The following is a 16270-nucleotide window of genomic DNA, read 5'->3' on the forward strand; positions in this document are numbered from 1 at the left end:
CAAGTAGGGAAAAGGGTACGTGTGGCGCCATCTAGCGGCAGTGCGGCGAACTAACGTAACTACAGTTTCAAAACCGTGTAGTTCACCCCGTTCGCCGGAGAGATGGCGCCACCAGTACCGTTTCCCGACCGGTCATAATTAATATTAATTTTTTCAGCTTAATTAAAAATAATGTGCATCAAATTGCTTCTAAAAATCAATTATAATCAGTTCTAGAATCTTTCAGAAGTATTTGTAGCTCGCAAAAGTTATTAAATGCAAAAAAAAGTATCTCTATTTTAGTTCCATTTGTTCCCACCTGTCACCGCTAGATGGCTGGCGATTTTTTAGTCCACGTTTCGAACCTTTTTTCAATTTTCGAATACAATGCTTCTAGCTGACTGTAAAGGTAATTTTCTTACTGTACTGTGATCATAGATCCACTTTTTAGTGTCAGCAACACGTAAAAACTTATTTAAAGAAAAAATGAAGTTTTTTGTTCTTCGAGAAAATGCGCGGTAAATTTAAATTTGAGAAACACGCGTGCCAGGTACAAACACAAATACAATTAATAAATAATAATATAAATATGAACATGAAATTCAATTATGAAGGAACGTTAATTCGCATAAGAATACAGTAATAAATACAGTAATTATACAGTAATAAATAAGTGCACCGACACAGCTCTTTAAAAAAGATGTAATGAAACATTTAAAAAAAAATTTTCAACAATGTTGCTACTTTATATTTGCGATACGAAGAATAGTCCATTGTGTACGTATTTTTTCTGTGCTCACACTTTTATATTCTTCATGCGTCATCGCTGCCGAGTGAGCGAAAGTATCAGGAGCACACGAGGAGAGTTGGTAGATCAAGGAAAACTCTGTCCTCTTATCTTCAGCATCCAACACCTCCTCGATCTTCCTGTAATCCTGCATCCTCGAATCAAAAATCAGCACGAAATTCTAAGTGAAGTTGGTCGTCATGACCTCTTGCAACTTATAATGGTGAAGATATTTTTGTTTTGAGAGAAACAATTTCGACAAGATAGTCTCGATTGTTCTGCTGAACGAGGACAATTATTCAGAAAATTTTGATTGAAGAGAAATAATTTCTTTTGTAAAATATTGCTATTATAATCATACAGCGATCTATAGAGCCTCATTTTGCAAAATACCTTCTAAAACTTTATGAAAGATTCCTTGTAAATTCTTGTTAAAGGCCAAATTGCAAAAAGGGGGTTGCCTACGTAATTGTACAGAGAATATTTAAAACAGAAAGCAAGAGAATATATTGCTTTGATTTTTGGAACGGAAAAAATTCTCAAGTGTGTCAAGACTAGGTCCGCCATCTTGGATTCATGGCGTCCCTAAGTTTCGCTGCCAGGAGACAAATTCTAAAATTACTGTTCCTAGCTTGTAACTATAATTACCTTATAATAATTGTTTACTACATAATTATCTTTTATAATACAATGACATAAATGAGACAGCAAATAAAAATAACAGAATCTTTGCAGAACAAAGATATTTCTCCCAATAAAATCTAATTCCTCCACGAAACAGAATGGTAGATAAAATTCTATAATAGTATTTCATAATAATCGAACACAATTAACCATCTCCATGGCGTTACTTAAAGGCTCTCAAATTTTCTCATACAAAGCGTGCGAAATACGATGAATTTTGAGTGCACTGTTAACATAATTATTCCCTTAACTATCTTCAAACACTCGAGAGCATCAATTACTTCCATCACAATATTACTCCTTCACTCCATTAAAAACCTGTAACATATTTCAAATACTCCGTAAACATCAGACAAGAGCTTCAATGATAATAAGAGTGGCATTTTTCATTCTTTTATTAAAACATTTATAAAAAAGGAGTAAAATATATTTGATACAAGTTACTGGTAACAATGCGAATATAATAGCCAAGTATAAAAGCGAACAACAAGAGCCTTCTTTCTTCTCCTTCCATTGAAGGACGGGAAAAAATGGCGCGGTAATGGATACAGATAATTTATGCGTCGTTCTGTTGCATTCATGCGAAAGAATCGCATTTATATTAATGCTCTTTAATCCCGAGGCAATCGATTCGAATTGGAAATTGCTGGATGAAGTCTGCCAGCTGGAAGTCTGTGCAACGGCACAGCAAGAATACGAGTTATCTCTCCAACCTCGCCTGAAACGGTAAAAGGAAATTCTACAAATTTGTTATTAAAATCGAGCCTTCTACTTTGCCTCTATCTCGTGGAAAACCGTCGCTTAATCCTTTGGTTTCAGGTTGTGATTGATGGGGATTCGAGGAGGAGATGGTGGAGTGAGATGGTGGAGATGGAGAAAATGGAGGAGTGAGGAAGGGTGTTTAGGAGATGGCCATGTAGTGGGAGTGGGGATGTGGACGTTTGGGAGTTTGGGATGTGGAAAGGGGAGAGTGGAATTAGGAAAGTGGGAATTTGGAGAGGTGGGGAATTTGAGAGGTGGGAAATTAGAGAGTGGGGATTTTGGAGAGATGGGAGATTAGAGAGTGGGGAATTTGGAGAGGTGGGAAATTAGAGAGTGTGGAATTTGGAGAGATGGGAAATTAGAGAGTGGGGAATTTGGAGAGGTGGGAAATTAGAGAGTGGGGACTTTGGAGAGATGGGAAATTAGAGAGTGGGGAACTTGGAGAGTTGGAAATTTGAAGAGTTGGAAATTTGGGAAGTTGGGAAATTAGAGAGTGGGGACTTTGGAGAGTTGGGAAATTAGAGAGTGGGGGATTTGGAGAGATGGGAAATTAGAGAGGGGGGAACTTGGAGAGATGGAAATTTGAAGAGTTGGGAAATTAGAGAGTGGGGATTTTGGAGAGATGGGAAATTAGAGAGTGGGGAATTTGCAAAGTTGGAAATTTGAAGAGTTGGAAATTTGAAGAGTTGGGAATTTGGAGAGTTGGGAAATTAGAGAGTGGGGAATTTGCAAAGTTGGAAATTTGAAGAGTTGGGAATTTGGAGAGTTGGGAAATTAGAGAGTGGGGACTTTGGGGAGATGGGAAATTAGAGAGTGGGGAATTTGCAAAGTTGGAAATTTGAAGAGTTGGGAATTTGGAGAGTTGGGAAATTAAAGAGTGGGAAATTTGAAGAGTTCAGAAATTAAAGAGTGGAAAATTTGAAGAGTTGGGAAATTAGAGTGAGGATTTTGAAGAGTTGGGAAATTAAAGAGCGGGAAATTTGAAGAGTTGGGAAATTAGAGAATAAGGAATTTGTAGAGCAGGGAAGATCCCGCCGAATAATTGATAAAAAATAAGTAAAGGGATTAAGTGAACGGTTAAATTAAAAAAATCTCGATAATCTCATACTTACTGGCGTAATACGGATTTGCAAGGTATGCCAGATCTTCCGGTGCCGTCTGTTCCATTAACGGGTTTATTCAATAGAGACAGGGTAAAAGAAAGCGAGAAAAAAAAGATGATAAATTTTCGAGCGACATCAAGAATTCCATTGTTTCTTTCTCTCTTTATTGAAAATAAGATGACGAAGGATAATTACTTGACGTGACTAGGACTTTGCTTTTTACACAGGGTAATTTGAGCCAGTTTTTATATTTTTCGTTAGACCATAAGGACGTTTCTGTTTCTTACGTTCTCCTCACTTCCGTCGGTTACACCCGTTGATTCTACGTCATACGATCGATTTTCATTCAGCTGCAGTTGCTCAGGAGCTTCGGTAATTAATTCGCTGAATCTGGCGGCTACTTGCTTCCATTTGGCCAGGTCAGCTGGCTGTAATGGAAAGTAATCGACCGGTTTACGATCTAATGAAATCTGTCTGTCTTTAAGTTCGACTGCACTTGTTGGCTCAACGTGACACTGCGCACTTCATTTCAGTCATGCTTATCCTTTCAAATCAGTGCATTCTTTAGGACCAGATAAACATTTAGGGTTTAACATTTTTAGATATTTACAGGTCTATGTTTTCACATACTTGGATTCCCAAATGGATACCCAGACTTGGGTTTAGGAACGTAGGTATTTGGATTGGTTCCTCAAATAGCTGCATATCCAAACATCTATATCTTCAGATTCATATGTCTTCAATAACTACATCTTCAAGTAGCTATGTCCTTCAGTAACTACGTCACATCTTCAAATCCCTACATGTCCAAATCCTTATATTTCTAAGTAGCTGCGTCCCCAAGTCACTACATCCCCAAATCTTCACAACTCTAGATACCTACGCTTCGAAATCCTCACATTGGCAAATACCTACGTCCCCAAATTCTCACGTTCCGAAATCCCCACGTCCCCAAATTCCCACGTCTCGAAATCCCCACGGCCCTAAATTCCCACGTCCCCAAATCCCCACGTCCCCAAATCCCCACGTCCCCGAATTCCCACGTCCCGAAATCCCCACGTCCCCAAATCCCCACGTCCCCAAATTCCCACGTCCCGAAATCCCCACGTCCCGAAATCGCCACGTCCCCAAATTCCCACGTCCCCAAATTCCCACGTCCCCAAATTCCCATGTCCCGAAATCGCCACGTCCCCAAATTCCCACGTCCCGAAATCTCCACGTCCCGAAATCGCCACGTCCCCGAATCCCCACGTCCCCAAATTCCCACGTCCCCAAATTCCCACGTCCCCAAATTCCCACGTCCCCAAATTCCCACGTCCCCAAATTCCCACGTTCCCAAATTCCCACGTCTCCAAATCCTCACGTCCCAAAATCCCCACGTTCCCCAAATCCCCACGTCCCGAAATCGCCACGTCCCCAAATCCCCACGTCCCCAAATCCCCACGTCCCCAAATTCTCACGTTCCCAAATCCCTACACCCCCAAATTCCCACGTCCCCAAATTCCCACGTCCCGAAATCGCCACGTCCCCAAATCCTCACGTTCCCAAATCCCCACGTCCCCAAATCCTCACGTCCCCAAATCCCCACGTCCCCAAATTCTCACGTTCCCAAATCCCTACACCCCCAAATTCCCACGTCCCCAAATTCCCACGTCCCGAAATCGCCACGTCCCCAAATCCTCACGTTCCCAAATCCCCACGTCCCCAAATCCTCACGTCCCCAAATTCCTACGTCCCCAAATTCCTACGTCCCCAAATCCCCACGTTCCCAATTCCCCAAGTCCCCAAATCCCTACACCCCGAAATCCCCACGTCCCCAAATCCCTACACTCCGAAATTCCCACGTCCTCAAATGCCCTCATCCCCAAATCTCCACATCCCCGCGTACCCACGTCCCCAAATCCCTGCCGTCCCTTTGTGAAGGAGCCTCCTGCGGTCTAAACTAGCCAAAGTAACCCAGCAAGTTGTGTCTTACCGTCAGAGTGAAGAAGACCGGAAGCAGCGCAATCGGAAGCGGCGAGCCGCGTAGTTCCGATCTCTCGGACGGTGGCCCGGAAAGCGTCAAGTGTCTCAGTAAATCAAGAAGCCCGGCCAGAAGCTCCCCGTGACGACCCCCGACGTCCTGTCGTATTAATCCAAGCGCGTCCATCGCGATTACGTGGGCGGTCACCCCGGGATTGTCGGCTGGTCGATGCAAAATTACCATTTAATCACTCGCTCGTCCTTATTTCGCTGATGGCAGGGAAAGAAACCGTTGAAATTTATGCTAACGATCGGGTCGAGGATCAGGGGCACCGCTATGGACCTGTCGGCTAACTAGCTAGCTGTAATTACCACGCCGGCACGTGGACTGTTGCGGGATATTGCTGATCGATGATTAAATGTAACTGAATAGTTAAAAGAGCATGTGAATGTGACGAGTGGTTTGGTCATCGAGCGGAGTGGATCGTATTGGAACAATTTAATGTTCGAGCACCTGTAGCCGTTTTGTATCGATTCGTATTGTGGGAATGCAGTTGAATTATTTTAGTGGAAACGTGCAATGGATTACTGTTGGATCATTGCGTTTAATATTGGAGATGTGTTGCTTCGGGAATGTTACCTTATATGCTACGATATTGGATCAAATAATTTCGTTTGCAAGCCCCAGACCCCCCAGCGCAGGTAATTATCAAGACTTTCATCAATAAAACTCGTTTCTCTAAAATTATATCTCATTAAAGATAATGCTTGCAATGGAATTTTGAGTTGGTTATAAACGAGGTCGTTCAAAATTGCAATATCGTCGATTGAGATATGCAACGCGATAAACTGCGCCTGCATAACCTATTTCGTGATGTTAAGAAATACTTCTTACTCAATTACGACTCTTCGGAAAATGGAATTCCGATTCGGTTGCATTACCTAGGAGAAGTTGCTGGACGTGTTGAGGCATCACGGGTTTCTTCAAGCGACTCAAGAACAGCTGTAACGCTGCTGCACATTCTAAGGCTGCGTCGTTGTTGTTGTCCAAATGTGGCCTCTCTCCTTTCTTCAACGAATTCAGTATTCGCCTTCGGAGATCGCGGCGACCGGCTCGGCGGAATAAACCCTCCTCTCTGGCATCTTAAACGAAAGTTACTTCCATTGGAATTTATTACTCGTCCTTATATTATTAGAAGTCTGCTCGAGTCCTTATATTATTAGAAGTTTGTTATTAGGTCACAGCGCCATTTTGACGAGCCCGCCATTTTGAGGTTACGCGAAATGTATAATACTTTCTTTCGCGTACGTTCTTTCAGGAAAATGATGATCTGTTTCACAGCCTGCAATGATTTCTTCGATATTATGTCGTCATCTGTTTCTTGCCTGCAACAAATCACACTAAATTACATTCGTCACTTTATAAATTCTAAATAAGTGATGGCATATAGATGTGTGTATTGCTTAAACATTTCTTTCAATCATATTAGTTATTGTGTTCAATGTGAAAAGATAGGTTAAGTTAAATTAACTGTATATTAACTAAAAAATAAAAGTAGACTACAGTAGGTTGGAGAAGTAAATTAGTAAGGTTAAGTTGTTAAAAGTATTTAAAGAAAAAGAATTCCTACCAAGTGAAGTAATAAACGCAAACCAAACAAGACTCAATATTCTAAATAAACGATGGCATAGCAACCATTTTGTAACCACAGTTGCAACAAATTCAAGGCCAAAGCAGACGTCCGCACAATGCAACAAACAATACATCTCTTATTGCTACTCGATCCGAAAGTGGATCAAGGTTCATTAATTTCCGGAAGAGTGTTAAAACAAGGTGACGCGAAACCACTCCGTTTCCGTTAGCTGGAACGAAAACATCTCAACAGAGAGACACGTGATTTAGCTTATAAAGAGGCCACGATCGGTGCTGCCCTTAATATACTCAGCATGTTCGAGCGAGTACTCGTTCTACCGTGTTTGTTCGCGATCCTGGTGTCTGGGTCGCCAGGGATTTATCAAGACGATCTAGTCAGGAGTCTCAGACATGCTTCCTGTCCCTCGTGCCGTAGAGAGCGCCCTGATGCCCTGGTATCCTGGTGAGTGCCCTAAGAATGCGAGGTCTGATCGACTCAGTTTGCAAGGTTGGGCCTGCAAGTTTGCAAGGTTAACTTTCTCTGAAAATTTCATTGGACTCAATTTCAAAAATCAAGGGGTCCTCTTCTCTTCTGAAGCTTCGAACCCCATTTTTGTAAAGGGAAATCTCGTTCAGAATCACTTCAACAACCTTCCATTTCAGAGAGCTACACTCCCACTGAGACACCCTGTATTTACCATTTGTCACCAGTCAAAAGAATTTTATTAACCTACCCAATAATACTATAAATGTTTCAGGTACTCGGAACCCGTCAGAGAGTACCGTGCCCTGGAACCGGAAGCCCCCTGGTCCAATTTCCAACTGGACGCACCCATGTACCCGTACGAGCGAGCCCTTAGAAGCCGAGGAGGCCCTCCTTTCAGGCTTCGAAGCCCCGGCAAACGCGAGGATCCCTTCTCCCTCGAAGGAGACGTCAATTTTGACCTGGCTCCTACACCGGCCGCCCCTGTTCGCGGCTTAGAAGGACCCCGCGAGTACCAGCCCCGTTACCAATATCCACGACCCATGCCCAGACCCAGCTATTTGAAGCCTAGCTTCTACAACAAGATCAGTCGCGACACGGATCTGGGTTCCGGTCGATACGACAGATACGATGGATTCAGATCAGTCTATGAGGAACCTAGGAAACCGTATGAGGTGCGATCACAGAGTTATCCTCTCGTGGAACGTCCTCTGGTTCAACCACAACCGTACCCTGTTCACATGGGACGTCGGATTCAGTCACAGAGCTACCCAGGACAGGGTGCGGGGTACAGGATGGACTCACAGGTCCACATGGAACGTCCAGTTCAACCACAGCCTTACTCTGTCAACATGGAACGTCCAGTTCAACCAGAGGCCTACTCTATCCACATGGAACGTCCAGTTCAACCACAGCCCTACTCTGTCAACATGGAACGTCCAGTTCAGTCACAGCCCTACTCTGTCAACATGGAACGTCCAGTTCAGTCACAGACCTACCCTAGAAGACCCGTTATTAATATAAGGACGCCTGCACCGGAGGAGTTCCTGTCCAGAGAGCAGCCTCGAGACGTATACCCACCTCAAATTAAGGATTCCTATAATTTCACGCCTGAAAGTGTCTACAAAATGCAGAGTGCAAAAGATTCCAATAACGGATGGGAGGTAAAGAGGGAAAAGGCAGAGAGAGAGGCAAGAATCGAGGAATACGAAAGTCAGCAGAGAGGCAAAATGGCGGAGGAGATGAGGCAGGGTAATGGCGGTCGTCAGAATAATGGACAGTTCGATTCCGGTGACCAGGAGGACATGAAGGGGAAGAGGGGTGCTAACGAAAACACTAACGTGGAAGTATTAGGCAGGTCTAAGGTGTCGTGGAACAGGTTAGCGAAACCTACGGAGGTTAGTTCGCCGGAAATGGCTGAGGCAGTTACAGAACGGGTGGAGGATGCGAAGGCTGTAATTGTGCCTTAATCCTGGGAAGACGCTCCTCGAGTGTTATCGGTGGACGGGTAACTGCTGGTAATTTCGTGGAAATGAAATTCTCTAGTACCTTTGTTATGAAGGCTGGGAATTTGTGTTAGCTTAAGTAATTAATGAAAGACTGTGTTTAAACCAGCGATTTCTGCTTCTTATAGAAAATGAAGCACCAAGCTGTATATATTTAGTGCAATAAAACTAATGTAAGACTGGCCTATAAAATTTCTCTGTGTGGAGAACCTCGGAAGAGGGAAATAAAAAATTAAAGGTTATATAACAAATAGTTTCATTTCTGTGTTATTATTTCTACAAACTCCCTACATATCTTCCTATATATTGTAAGATTAACACTAAACCTATCGACATATCATGTACACTTGATTCGAAATTAAAAATAAATATACAAACGACGAAACATAAATTAGCACACATTCTTTATCTTGATAAAAATCAATGCCGATTTCAAGGAATGTACTTTAACAATATGTGTAGCTTATAACAAGAAACTTGTGGAGCGGTCATTTGGTAGTTTCCGCGTTAAAAGAATTCCCTATAAACCTAACCTATAAACTAGAATCCTTCATCAGACGATCATGGCACGTGTTCTTTCCCAAAAGAACCGGAGAAGAAAGAAAGAAGGTTTGGAACAACAGTCACCTTATCCGATTCGATAGTCGAAAATCGTATTCGATAAAAGTATTCTCGCGGTTGAAATGATCCTGCACGTACTACCGTCTGTTATACGGCGGATCCAATCGAAGTAGCGGAGATAAGAAGAATCTCGGCTGTTTCCCGAGGGAAGCAAGTGCCGGAGATTAAAACGGTAGAGGGGAAACAATCGGAGCTTTGTGCTCAGAAGTCGCGTAGAGGAACAGTTTAACGTGACTGTTCATTTCGAAATTATTTCCAGTCCATGGATTTTGTTAGACTACGTTTTGCATAGATTTGATGAATTAATATTAGAGATGGAGGTTATGGGTGAGGATTATGGGAGGTACAACAAAATGGCGGGAAAAGGGAGATTTAACGATGGAGTGATCTGATGATGAAATAATTGTTGCTGCGTTTTGTTGATGGAATGTTAATTGAGAAATGTTTTAATGTTGGAATGATCAAATGATAAATTGTTTCAATGGTAAAGTGCTAGAATATTAGAATGACCGAATGGTGGAATGTTCTAACCACAAAATGGTCGACTGGTGAAATATCAAAATGGAGAAAGGTTCTAATGGTAGAATGTTATGATGATTAAATGTCCCATTAGTGAAATGCTAGAATATTAGAATGACCGAATGGAGGAATGTTCTAACCTCAAAATGGTCGACTGGTGAAATATCAAAATGGAGAAAGGTTCTAATGGTAGAATGTTATGATGATTAAATGTCCCATTAGTGAAATGCTAGAATATTAGAATGACCCAATGGTGGAATGTTCTAACCTCAAAATGGTCGATTGGTGAAATATCAAAATGGTGGAAGGTACCAATAGTAGAATATTATAATGATTAAATGTCCCATCAGTGAAATGCTAGAATATTAGAATGACCGAATGGTGGAGTGTTCTAACCTCAAAATGGTCAACTGGTGAAATATCAAAATGGTATAAAGTTCCAATAGTGAAATGTCCCTATGCTGAAATGATAGAGTGTTGAAATGATCCAATGGTGGAACGTCCCAATCTCGAAATGAGCCAATAATAAAATATTCCACTGGTAAAACATAAAATATCCCAATAACTATTCCACTAATTATCCAATAAAATCGACTACTGCTATATCTCAAAAATACTGTAATTCAATAGTATGAACCCAACCTAACCAGTAGACCAACACAGCAATTATCAACAGTATAACCCAACAGCAAAATAAAATTCCCAACGAATACGAATCCGCTAATTTCTTTAACAGAATAATGAAATTGTGAATATGAAAAAATATCCCGCATACCCGATCAAAGGTTTCAACACGAGCAAAAAATTTGCAACTATATTTTCGCTTCAATTTGATTACACAAGAGCGCAGCATGACCGCGTGCTCTTGATTCCGTATTCAATTACAACATTTTATTATCGCCATGCAAATGCCAGCGCTATTATTGTTTGTTATACAATTTCCTACAGCGTGCGTTATTGTTTGGAATTAAAACATATAATCCAAGTACCGTATAAGCATCATTCACTTTTGTAATTCAAAACAATACAAATTATTTGATGTTCAAACCAGAGATATAATAATTATCTGCATCCGTGCACCGAACAGCTCGAAATACATCGAAATACCAGAATATTCTCGTAGCACTTTATGATTTAATTTATATTTTTAATTTATATTTATATTTCCTCAACTCTATTGCCTTATTGTTTATAACCTTATCGAATTTGAGATTTTAGTTAAGTACTAGAATTTAAGGACTCCATTAAGGCTTCAGAAGTATAATACTAGTTTTACTACAGATTTATTCCAGCAACTTTGCTCAACTTGCTGCTCAACCAGACTCAATAGTATCTATTTCGTTTAACCACTCCTCAACTTTGCTTAACCCACAAAACTCGTGATCTCGTAACACCGCTGCGTGGAACGTCAGTGTCAACAAGTGACCCAATAATTTCCGGAATTCGGCGTGGTCAGCAGTCTCGTGTTGTGGATGCGTGCAGAGTTGCGACACCGAGCACGTCCGCCAGGACCTTTAAATACCAGTCCGACGAGTCGAATCGTCAGTTCAGCATCGAACAATGAATCCTAAAGCCTGCTTCGCCCTCTTTGCGCTCGGTCTGGCGTTGGCGAGTGCCATTCCAGCGAAGATCGAGAGGAAGTCGGTGTACGACGAGCCTGCGAAGGACCTGAAGGTGGAGGAACTCGGCGATGACAAGGAGCGAGCGAAGAAGTCCACTCTCTGCATGGAGATCAAGGACAAGGGCGCTCATACTCTCGGACCGGTTCAGACCATGAACCTGGTACCGCAGAACGGACAAGTGCAGACCTTCAGCGTCCCTTCAGGACAGCAGGTGTCGCAGACCTTCAGCGTCCCTTCAGGGCAGCAGGCAGCGCAGACCTTCAGCATCGGAGGGCAACAAGCAGCGCAGACGGTGAGCATCGGTGAAGGGTCAGGAGTGCAGACGTACAACATCCCATCGGGTCAACATGGAGTGCACACGTTCAACATCGCCGCGGGACAACAGCCACTGCAAGCCTACAGCATCCCATCCGCCCAGCAGCCCGTCCAGACCCTCAGCGTGATCCAGACCCAATCTCAACCAGCTCCTCCGTCGGCGGTCGTGATTCCCCAGCCCGTCCACCCCATTCACACCCTGCAGATCATCCAACCACCCCAGGCGTACCAGCAGCCCAACATCAACATCGTGCAGCCCGCCGTCACCCACGTGAAGGAGGTCGAGATCGAAGAGAAACCAGAACCCACGCCAGCCCCGGTACCGCACACCACTCAGGCTCCTAAGAAACCGGAGAGGATTGTCATGCCGTCCGTACACCACATGGACATGAACGTGTACCCTGTAACTAGTGTCTGCAAGGAGCAGATGGTCGTTGTACCCAAACCCGTCGTCGCGGTGCCCGAGTACGAGAACGTGGCCACCATGGTCAAGGTCCCGCACTGTCATCACTCTCACCACGCTCTGCTTACGCAGTGCGACTGCAAGCCCAGCGCCATGGCCGTTGAACCCATGCACCTCATGGCTCTGCAGAGGAGCAAGATGATGGGCATGCACACTCTCGTGCCGAGGCAGGCTGATAACAAGAAGAAGGTGGGTCTCTACTTTGGGAAATTTAAGAAGTTGGGATGCTATCCGAGGGTTGTCTAATGTGGATGAGTAAATGAAGGGTTCAGGGAGGGTACGATTTGTCTCAGGGGTAGATTTACGTCTTCCGTGATAAAGGAACTGCCATAAGAATGGGGGTATCTAAGAATAACAAAAGACCTCAGCCATGCATGTGCCAAATGTCATACTAAAAATTCTTCTATTGTTACAGGAATAACCTATCGATTCCGGAGGCAGGACGTCAAGATAATGTTTCGTTGCATTCATAAACGCCAATAAAATTATTGTGAAACAACCATGAGTACCTTAATACCCAATTAGGTTAAGTTTCCGTTCTGGTTAAATCCGTTTACGCGATATTTCAATTTGAGAACGTTTTCCAATTCACTTAAAAGTCGAGCGAAGGTGGATTTAAAGGCTTTCGAGTCGGTTAATCTATCATGTAGGCAAACGTACGTCATAATTCGGCTGGCTGACAGGCGAAGAGTCCATTTACGGTAGCTGACGAGTGTTTGAAACGATCGGTGAATCGGACGCGATTTATCATGACACGTCTGACGAAATGGATTCCTTCGAAAGGGCTCGTTAAATGGCTGTCGTTAGGATCGATGGCGCGCACGCTCATACCCACGGTTTAGACGCTGAATAATAACCGCGATCTTGTTTGTGGAATTCTTGTTAACATATGTAATCTCTCGTGTCATTTGTTCTTGTGACATGTTTTCGTATCTTCGATAACGAAGACGCTTCAAAAGGTTATGATAAACGACCTAACCTAAGAGAAACTGTGGAACGGTATAATTGGGACAAGCTGTATCAGCTTTTTGACGAAATATAGGAAAATGATTTAACTGCGTATTTTATGACCTTGCTATTTGTGCTTTAGTTGGTAGTTTTCGGGCAAAGCTTACGTATTACCTCTTTGAGTTTTGCACGCCCATAGTTCCGACTTGTTTGCACGATGAATAAAATCCGTGCGCAGCCGGGAAGCTTCGCTTTTCAGGGTTTACGAGCGATCAACCGAGCAATTTAAACGTTCATCGGGATCGGAAGGTTACGACACGGCACCGAGCGTATTTCTGTCAGCGACGCGAACGCGTCCGATTAACGCTGCCGATGTATAGAGCCTCGTATATCGAATTACTCGCAAACACCGTCTTTTGTCATGGTTATATTGACTTCTAGAACTCTGGAAGTTCCGCACGTTCGTATAGTTTCGTCGTTTAAATCGTCGTGCTTGAATATAGCTAACGACTTTACGATTTCATCGCTCTGCCAAGCTGGTATAATTGCACAACTTTAACTCGAACGTAACTGTATGTAAATTTCACCTAACCTTATATGCATATGTCTAACCTAACCAGACATGAATATATTTAATCCTACCTAACCTAACATGAATACACTTGATCTTATTTAACCTGACTCGAGTAGACTTAATCTAACCTAACTCAATGTTAATATATTTTATGCAACCTGACATGAATATATTTAATCATACCTAACCTGACATAAATATACTTCATTTTATCTAACCTGACATGAATATGCTTAATCTTACCTAACCTTATATGAATATATCTAATCTTATCTAACCTGGAATGAATATACTTAATCATACCTAACCTGACATGAATATACTTGATCTTATCTAACCTGACATGAATATGCTTAATCTTACCTAACCTTATATGAATATATCTAATCTTGTCTAACCTAGAATGAATATACTTAATCTTACCTAACCTAAAATGAATGTACTTAATCTTACCTAACCTTATATGAATATATCTAATCTTGTCTAACCTAGAATGAATATACTTAATCTTACCTAACCTAAAATGAATGTACTTAATCTAACCTAACCCAAAATGAATATATCTAATCTTGTCTAACTTGGAATGAATATACTTAATCTTACCTAACCTGACACGAATAAGCTTAATCTTACCTAACCTAAAATGAATGTACTTAATCGAACCTAACCCAAAATGAATATGTCTAATCTTATCTAACCTAATATGAATATACATAATCTTACCTAACCTAAAATGTACTTAACCTAACCCAAGATGAGTACATACAAACCTAACCTAATATACACATAATATAACCTAACCTAACAGCAGCACCTGAAACGAACAAACACCTTCAGCTAAGTTATTTTTGCATAATAATCAAGTGTACAGTCAATGAAAGAAGGAAAATGATTAAAAGAAGGACGTTATTAAACAATAGCAAGTGCAAATAAATATTTGAAGTCGGCTCAGCGAAACTGATGCAGAACGATGAAACGTGAAAATTTAATTTTTCAGACGGGTCTAAGGTAATGGAGGTAGCTTATTCGTCAGGGTCATGAATAATAATCAAGAGAAGAAAAGCTACAATTCCGTGGGAACCTTTGTGAATGCCGGGACTACGTGGCCGAGTTTATTTCGCCCGGTAATTACCCGCTAAAGGAACAATATAAATGTAAATGGACGCATAATTCCGGAGGTTTTCTACTTTTCGCACTTCACAAAATATTTGCCACATTTAAATATTCGGAATGTCGGTGATCCGCGATGAAACGAACAGGTTAAATCAGGTTAGGTCATCATTAGAAGCGCTGGAAATTTATTTCCATTCACTCATTAAATTATGAAGAACCGGAATTTCGGATCAGGCGAATAATTCCGGATAATATTGCTGTAATTCGGGGAATTATGAGATTAATGGAGTGACCTCTGCCAGAGAAACTGTGAAATTCTGAATAAATTTGCGTTGTGGAGGACCTGGGATTTCAGTAATTTGGAAAGCTTTTTCATAAAGAGTTACTTATTTTATAACCTCGTTATGTACACGTTTTTACTGTAATAATCTATACAAAATATTATTAATAAAGAAAAGAATGTCTCATGCTAATGGTACTCTTTTATTTAAATACTTGAGATATTTATAGTCAATTACATAATTTAGTCAATAAGAAGAATCAAAGTAGTAAGAGAAATCGATGCTTATGAGTCGACTATAGTTGCACGCGATAATTAGCGCCATTAGGCGCTTGGAGTTACCACGCTTGGAATACCAGTGCGTGGAATTACCACGCTTGGAATTCCAGCGCGTGGAATTACGGCGCTTGGAGTTACCACGCTTGGAATTACCACGCTTGGAATTCCAGCGCGTGGAATTACAGCGCTTGGAGTTACCACGCATGGAATTACAGCGCTTGGAGTTACCACGCATGGAATACCAGCGCGTGGAGGTACCACGCATGGAATACCAGCACGTGGAGTTCCTACGCTTGGAATTCCAGCGCGTGGAATTACGGCGCTTGGAGGTACCACGCTTGGAATACCAGCGCGTGGAATTACGGCGCTTGGAGTTACCACGCTTGGAATACCAGCGCGTGGAGGTACCACGCATGGAATACCAGCACGTGGAGTTCCTACGCTTGGAATTCCAGCGCGTGGAATTACGGCGCTTGGAGTTACCACGCTTGGAATACCAGCGCGTGGGGTTACCACGCTTGGAATTACCACGCTTGGAATTCCAGCGCGTGGAATTACAGCGCTTGGAGTTACCACGCATGGAATACCAGCGCGTGGAGGTACCACGCATGGAATACCAGCACGTGGAGTTACTACG

At 42.3% G+C, this 16270-nt stretch overlaps 3 protein-coding genes across 7 annotated transcripts; 2 read left to right on the plus strand and 1 right to left on the minus strand.

The window, feature by feature from the left end:
- Positions 1-1559: 1559 nt before the first annotated feature.
- On the minus strand, positions 1560-13846 carry LOC100881963 (uncharacterized). 4 transcript variants are annotated; one of them, XM_076541518.1, is made up of 8 exons: positions 13562-13846; positions 13100-13428; positions 6587-6663; positions 6220-6420; positions 5291-5499; positions 3603-3743; positions 3325-3370; positions 1560-2168 (listed from the first exon to the last, which is right to left on the minus strand). In XM_076541518.1, exons 2-8 carry the CDS (start codon positions 13102-13104, stop codon positions 2062-2064), a joined length of 786 nt encoding a protein of 261 aa, XP_076397633.1. In that variant the 5' UTR covers positions 13105-13428; positions 13562-13846; the 3' UTR covers positions 1560-2061. The 4 variants fall into 4 exon arrangements, 3 of the variants coding, with proteins under 3 accessions (XP_076397633.1, XP_076397634.1, XP_076397632.1); XM_076541519.1 differs by having other exon boundaries at positions 13511-13567; XM_076541517.1 differs by lacking the exon at positions 13100-13428 and having other exon boundaries at positions 1561-2168; positions 13562-13845.
- On the plus strand, positions 7178-9152 carry LOC143266061 (uncharacterized). The gene is made up of 2 exons (XM_076541514.1): positions 7178-7373; positions 7669-9152. The coding sequence occupies exons 1-2, from the start codon at positions 7225-7227 to the stop codon at positions 8861-8863; spliced, it is 1344 nt and encodes a 447-aa protein (XP_076397629.1). The 5' UTR covers positions 7178-7224; the 3' UTR covers positions 8864-9152.
- On the plus strand, positions 11568-12938 carry LOC143266062 (uncharacterized). 2 transcript variants are annotated; one of them, XM_076541516.1, is made up of 3 exons: positions 11568-11847; positions 11884-12628; positions 12855-12938. In XM_076541516.1, exons 1-3 carry the CDS (start codon positions 11600-11602, stop codon positions 12858-12860), a joined length of 999 nt encoding a protein of 332 aa, XP_076397631.1. In that variant the 5' UTR covers positions 11568-11599; the 3' UTR covers positions 12861-12938. The 2 variants fall into 2 exon arrangements, with proteins under 2 accessions (XP_076397631.1, XP_076397630.1); XM_076541515.1 differs by having other exon boundaries at positions 11568-12628.
- Positions 13847-16270: the final 2424 nt, after the last annotated feature.

The sequence above is a fragment of the Megachile rotundata genome, chromosome 16, assembly GCF_050947335.1.
Source record: "Megachile rotundata isolate GNS110a chromosome 16, iyMegRotu1, whole genome shotgun sequence".
In the NCBI taxonomy this organism is placed as follows: domain Eukaryota; kingdom Metazoa; phylum Arthropoda; class Insecta; order Hymenoptera; family Megachilidae; genus Megachile; species Megachile rotundata.

What these genes read in the sequence shown, in the direction of transcription:
- LOC143266061 (XM_076541514.1), top strand. Translation starts at nt 7,225, where the DNA reads ATGTTCGAGCGAGTACTCGTTCTACCGTGTTTGTTCGCGATCCTGGTG. An exon ending in CCTGATGCCCTGGTATCCTG is followed by an intron (nt 7,374 to 7,668) that starts GTGAGTGCCCTA and finishes TAAATGTTTCAG; the next exon opens with GTACTCGGAACCCGTCAGAG.
- LOC143266062 (XM_076541515.1), top strand. Translation starts at nt 11,600, where the DNA reads ATGAATCCTAAAGCCTGCTTCGCCCTCTTTGCGCTCGGTCTGGCGTTG.
- LOC100881963 (XM_076541517.1), bottom strand. Translation starts at nt 13,584, where the DNA reads ATGGGCGTGCAAAACTCAAAGAG. An exon ending in GGCGTGCAAAACTCAAAGAG is followed by an intron (nt 6,664 to 13,561) that starts GTAATACGTAAG and finishes GATTTGTTGCAG; the next exon opens with GCAAGAAACAGATGACGACA. An exon ending in CATCATTTTCCTGAAAGAAC is followed by an intron (nt 6,421 to 6,586) that starts GTACGCGAAAGA and finishes CTTTCGTTTAAG; the next exon opens with ATGCCAGAGAGGAGGGTTTA.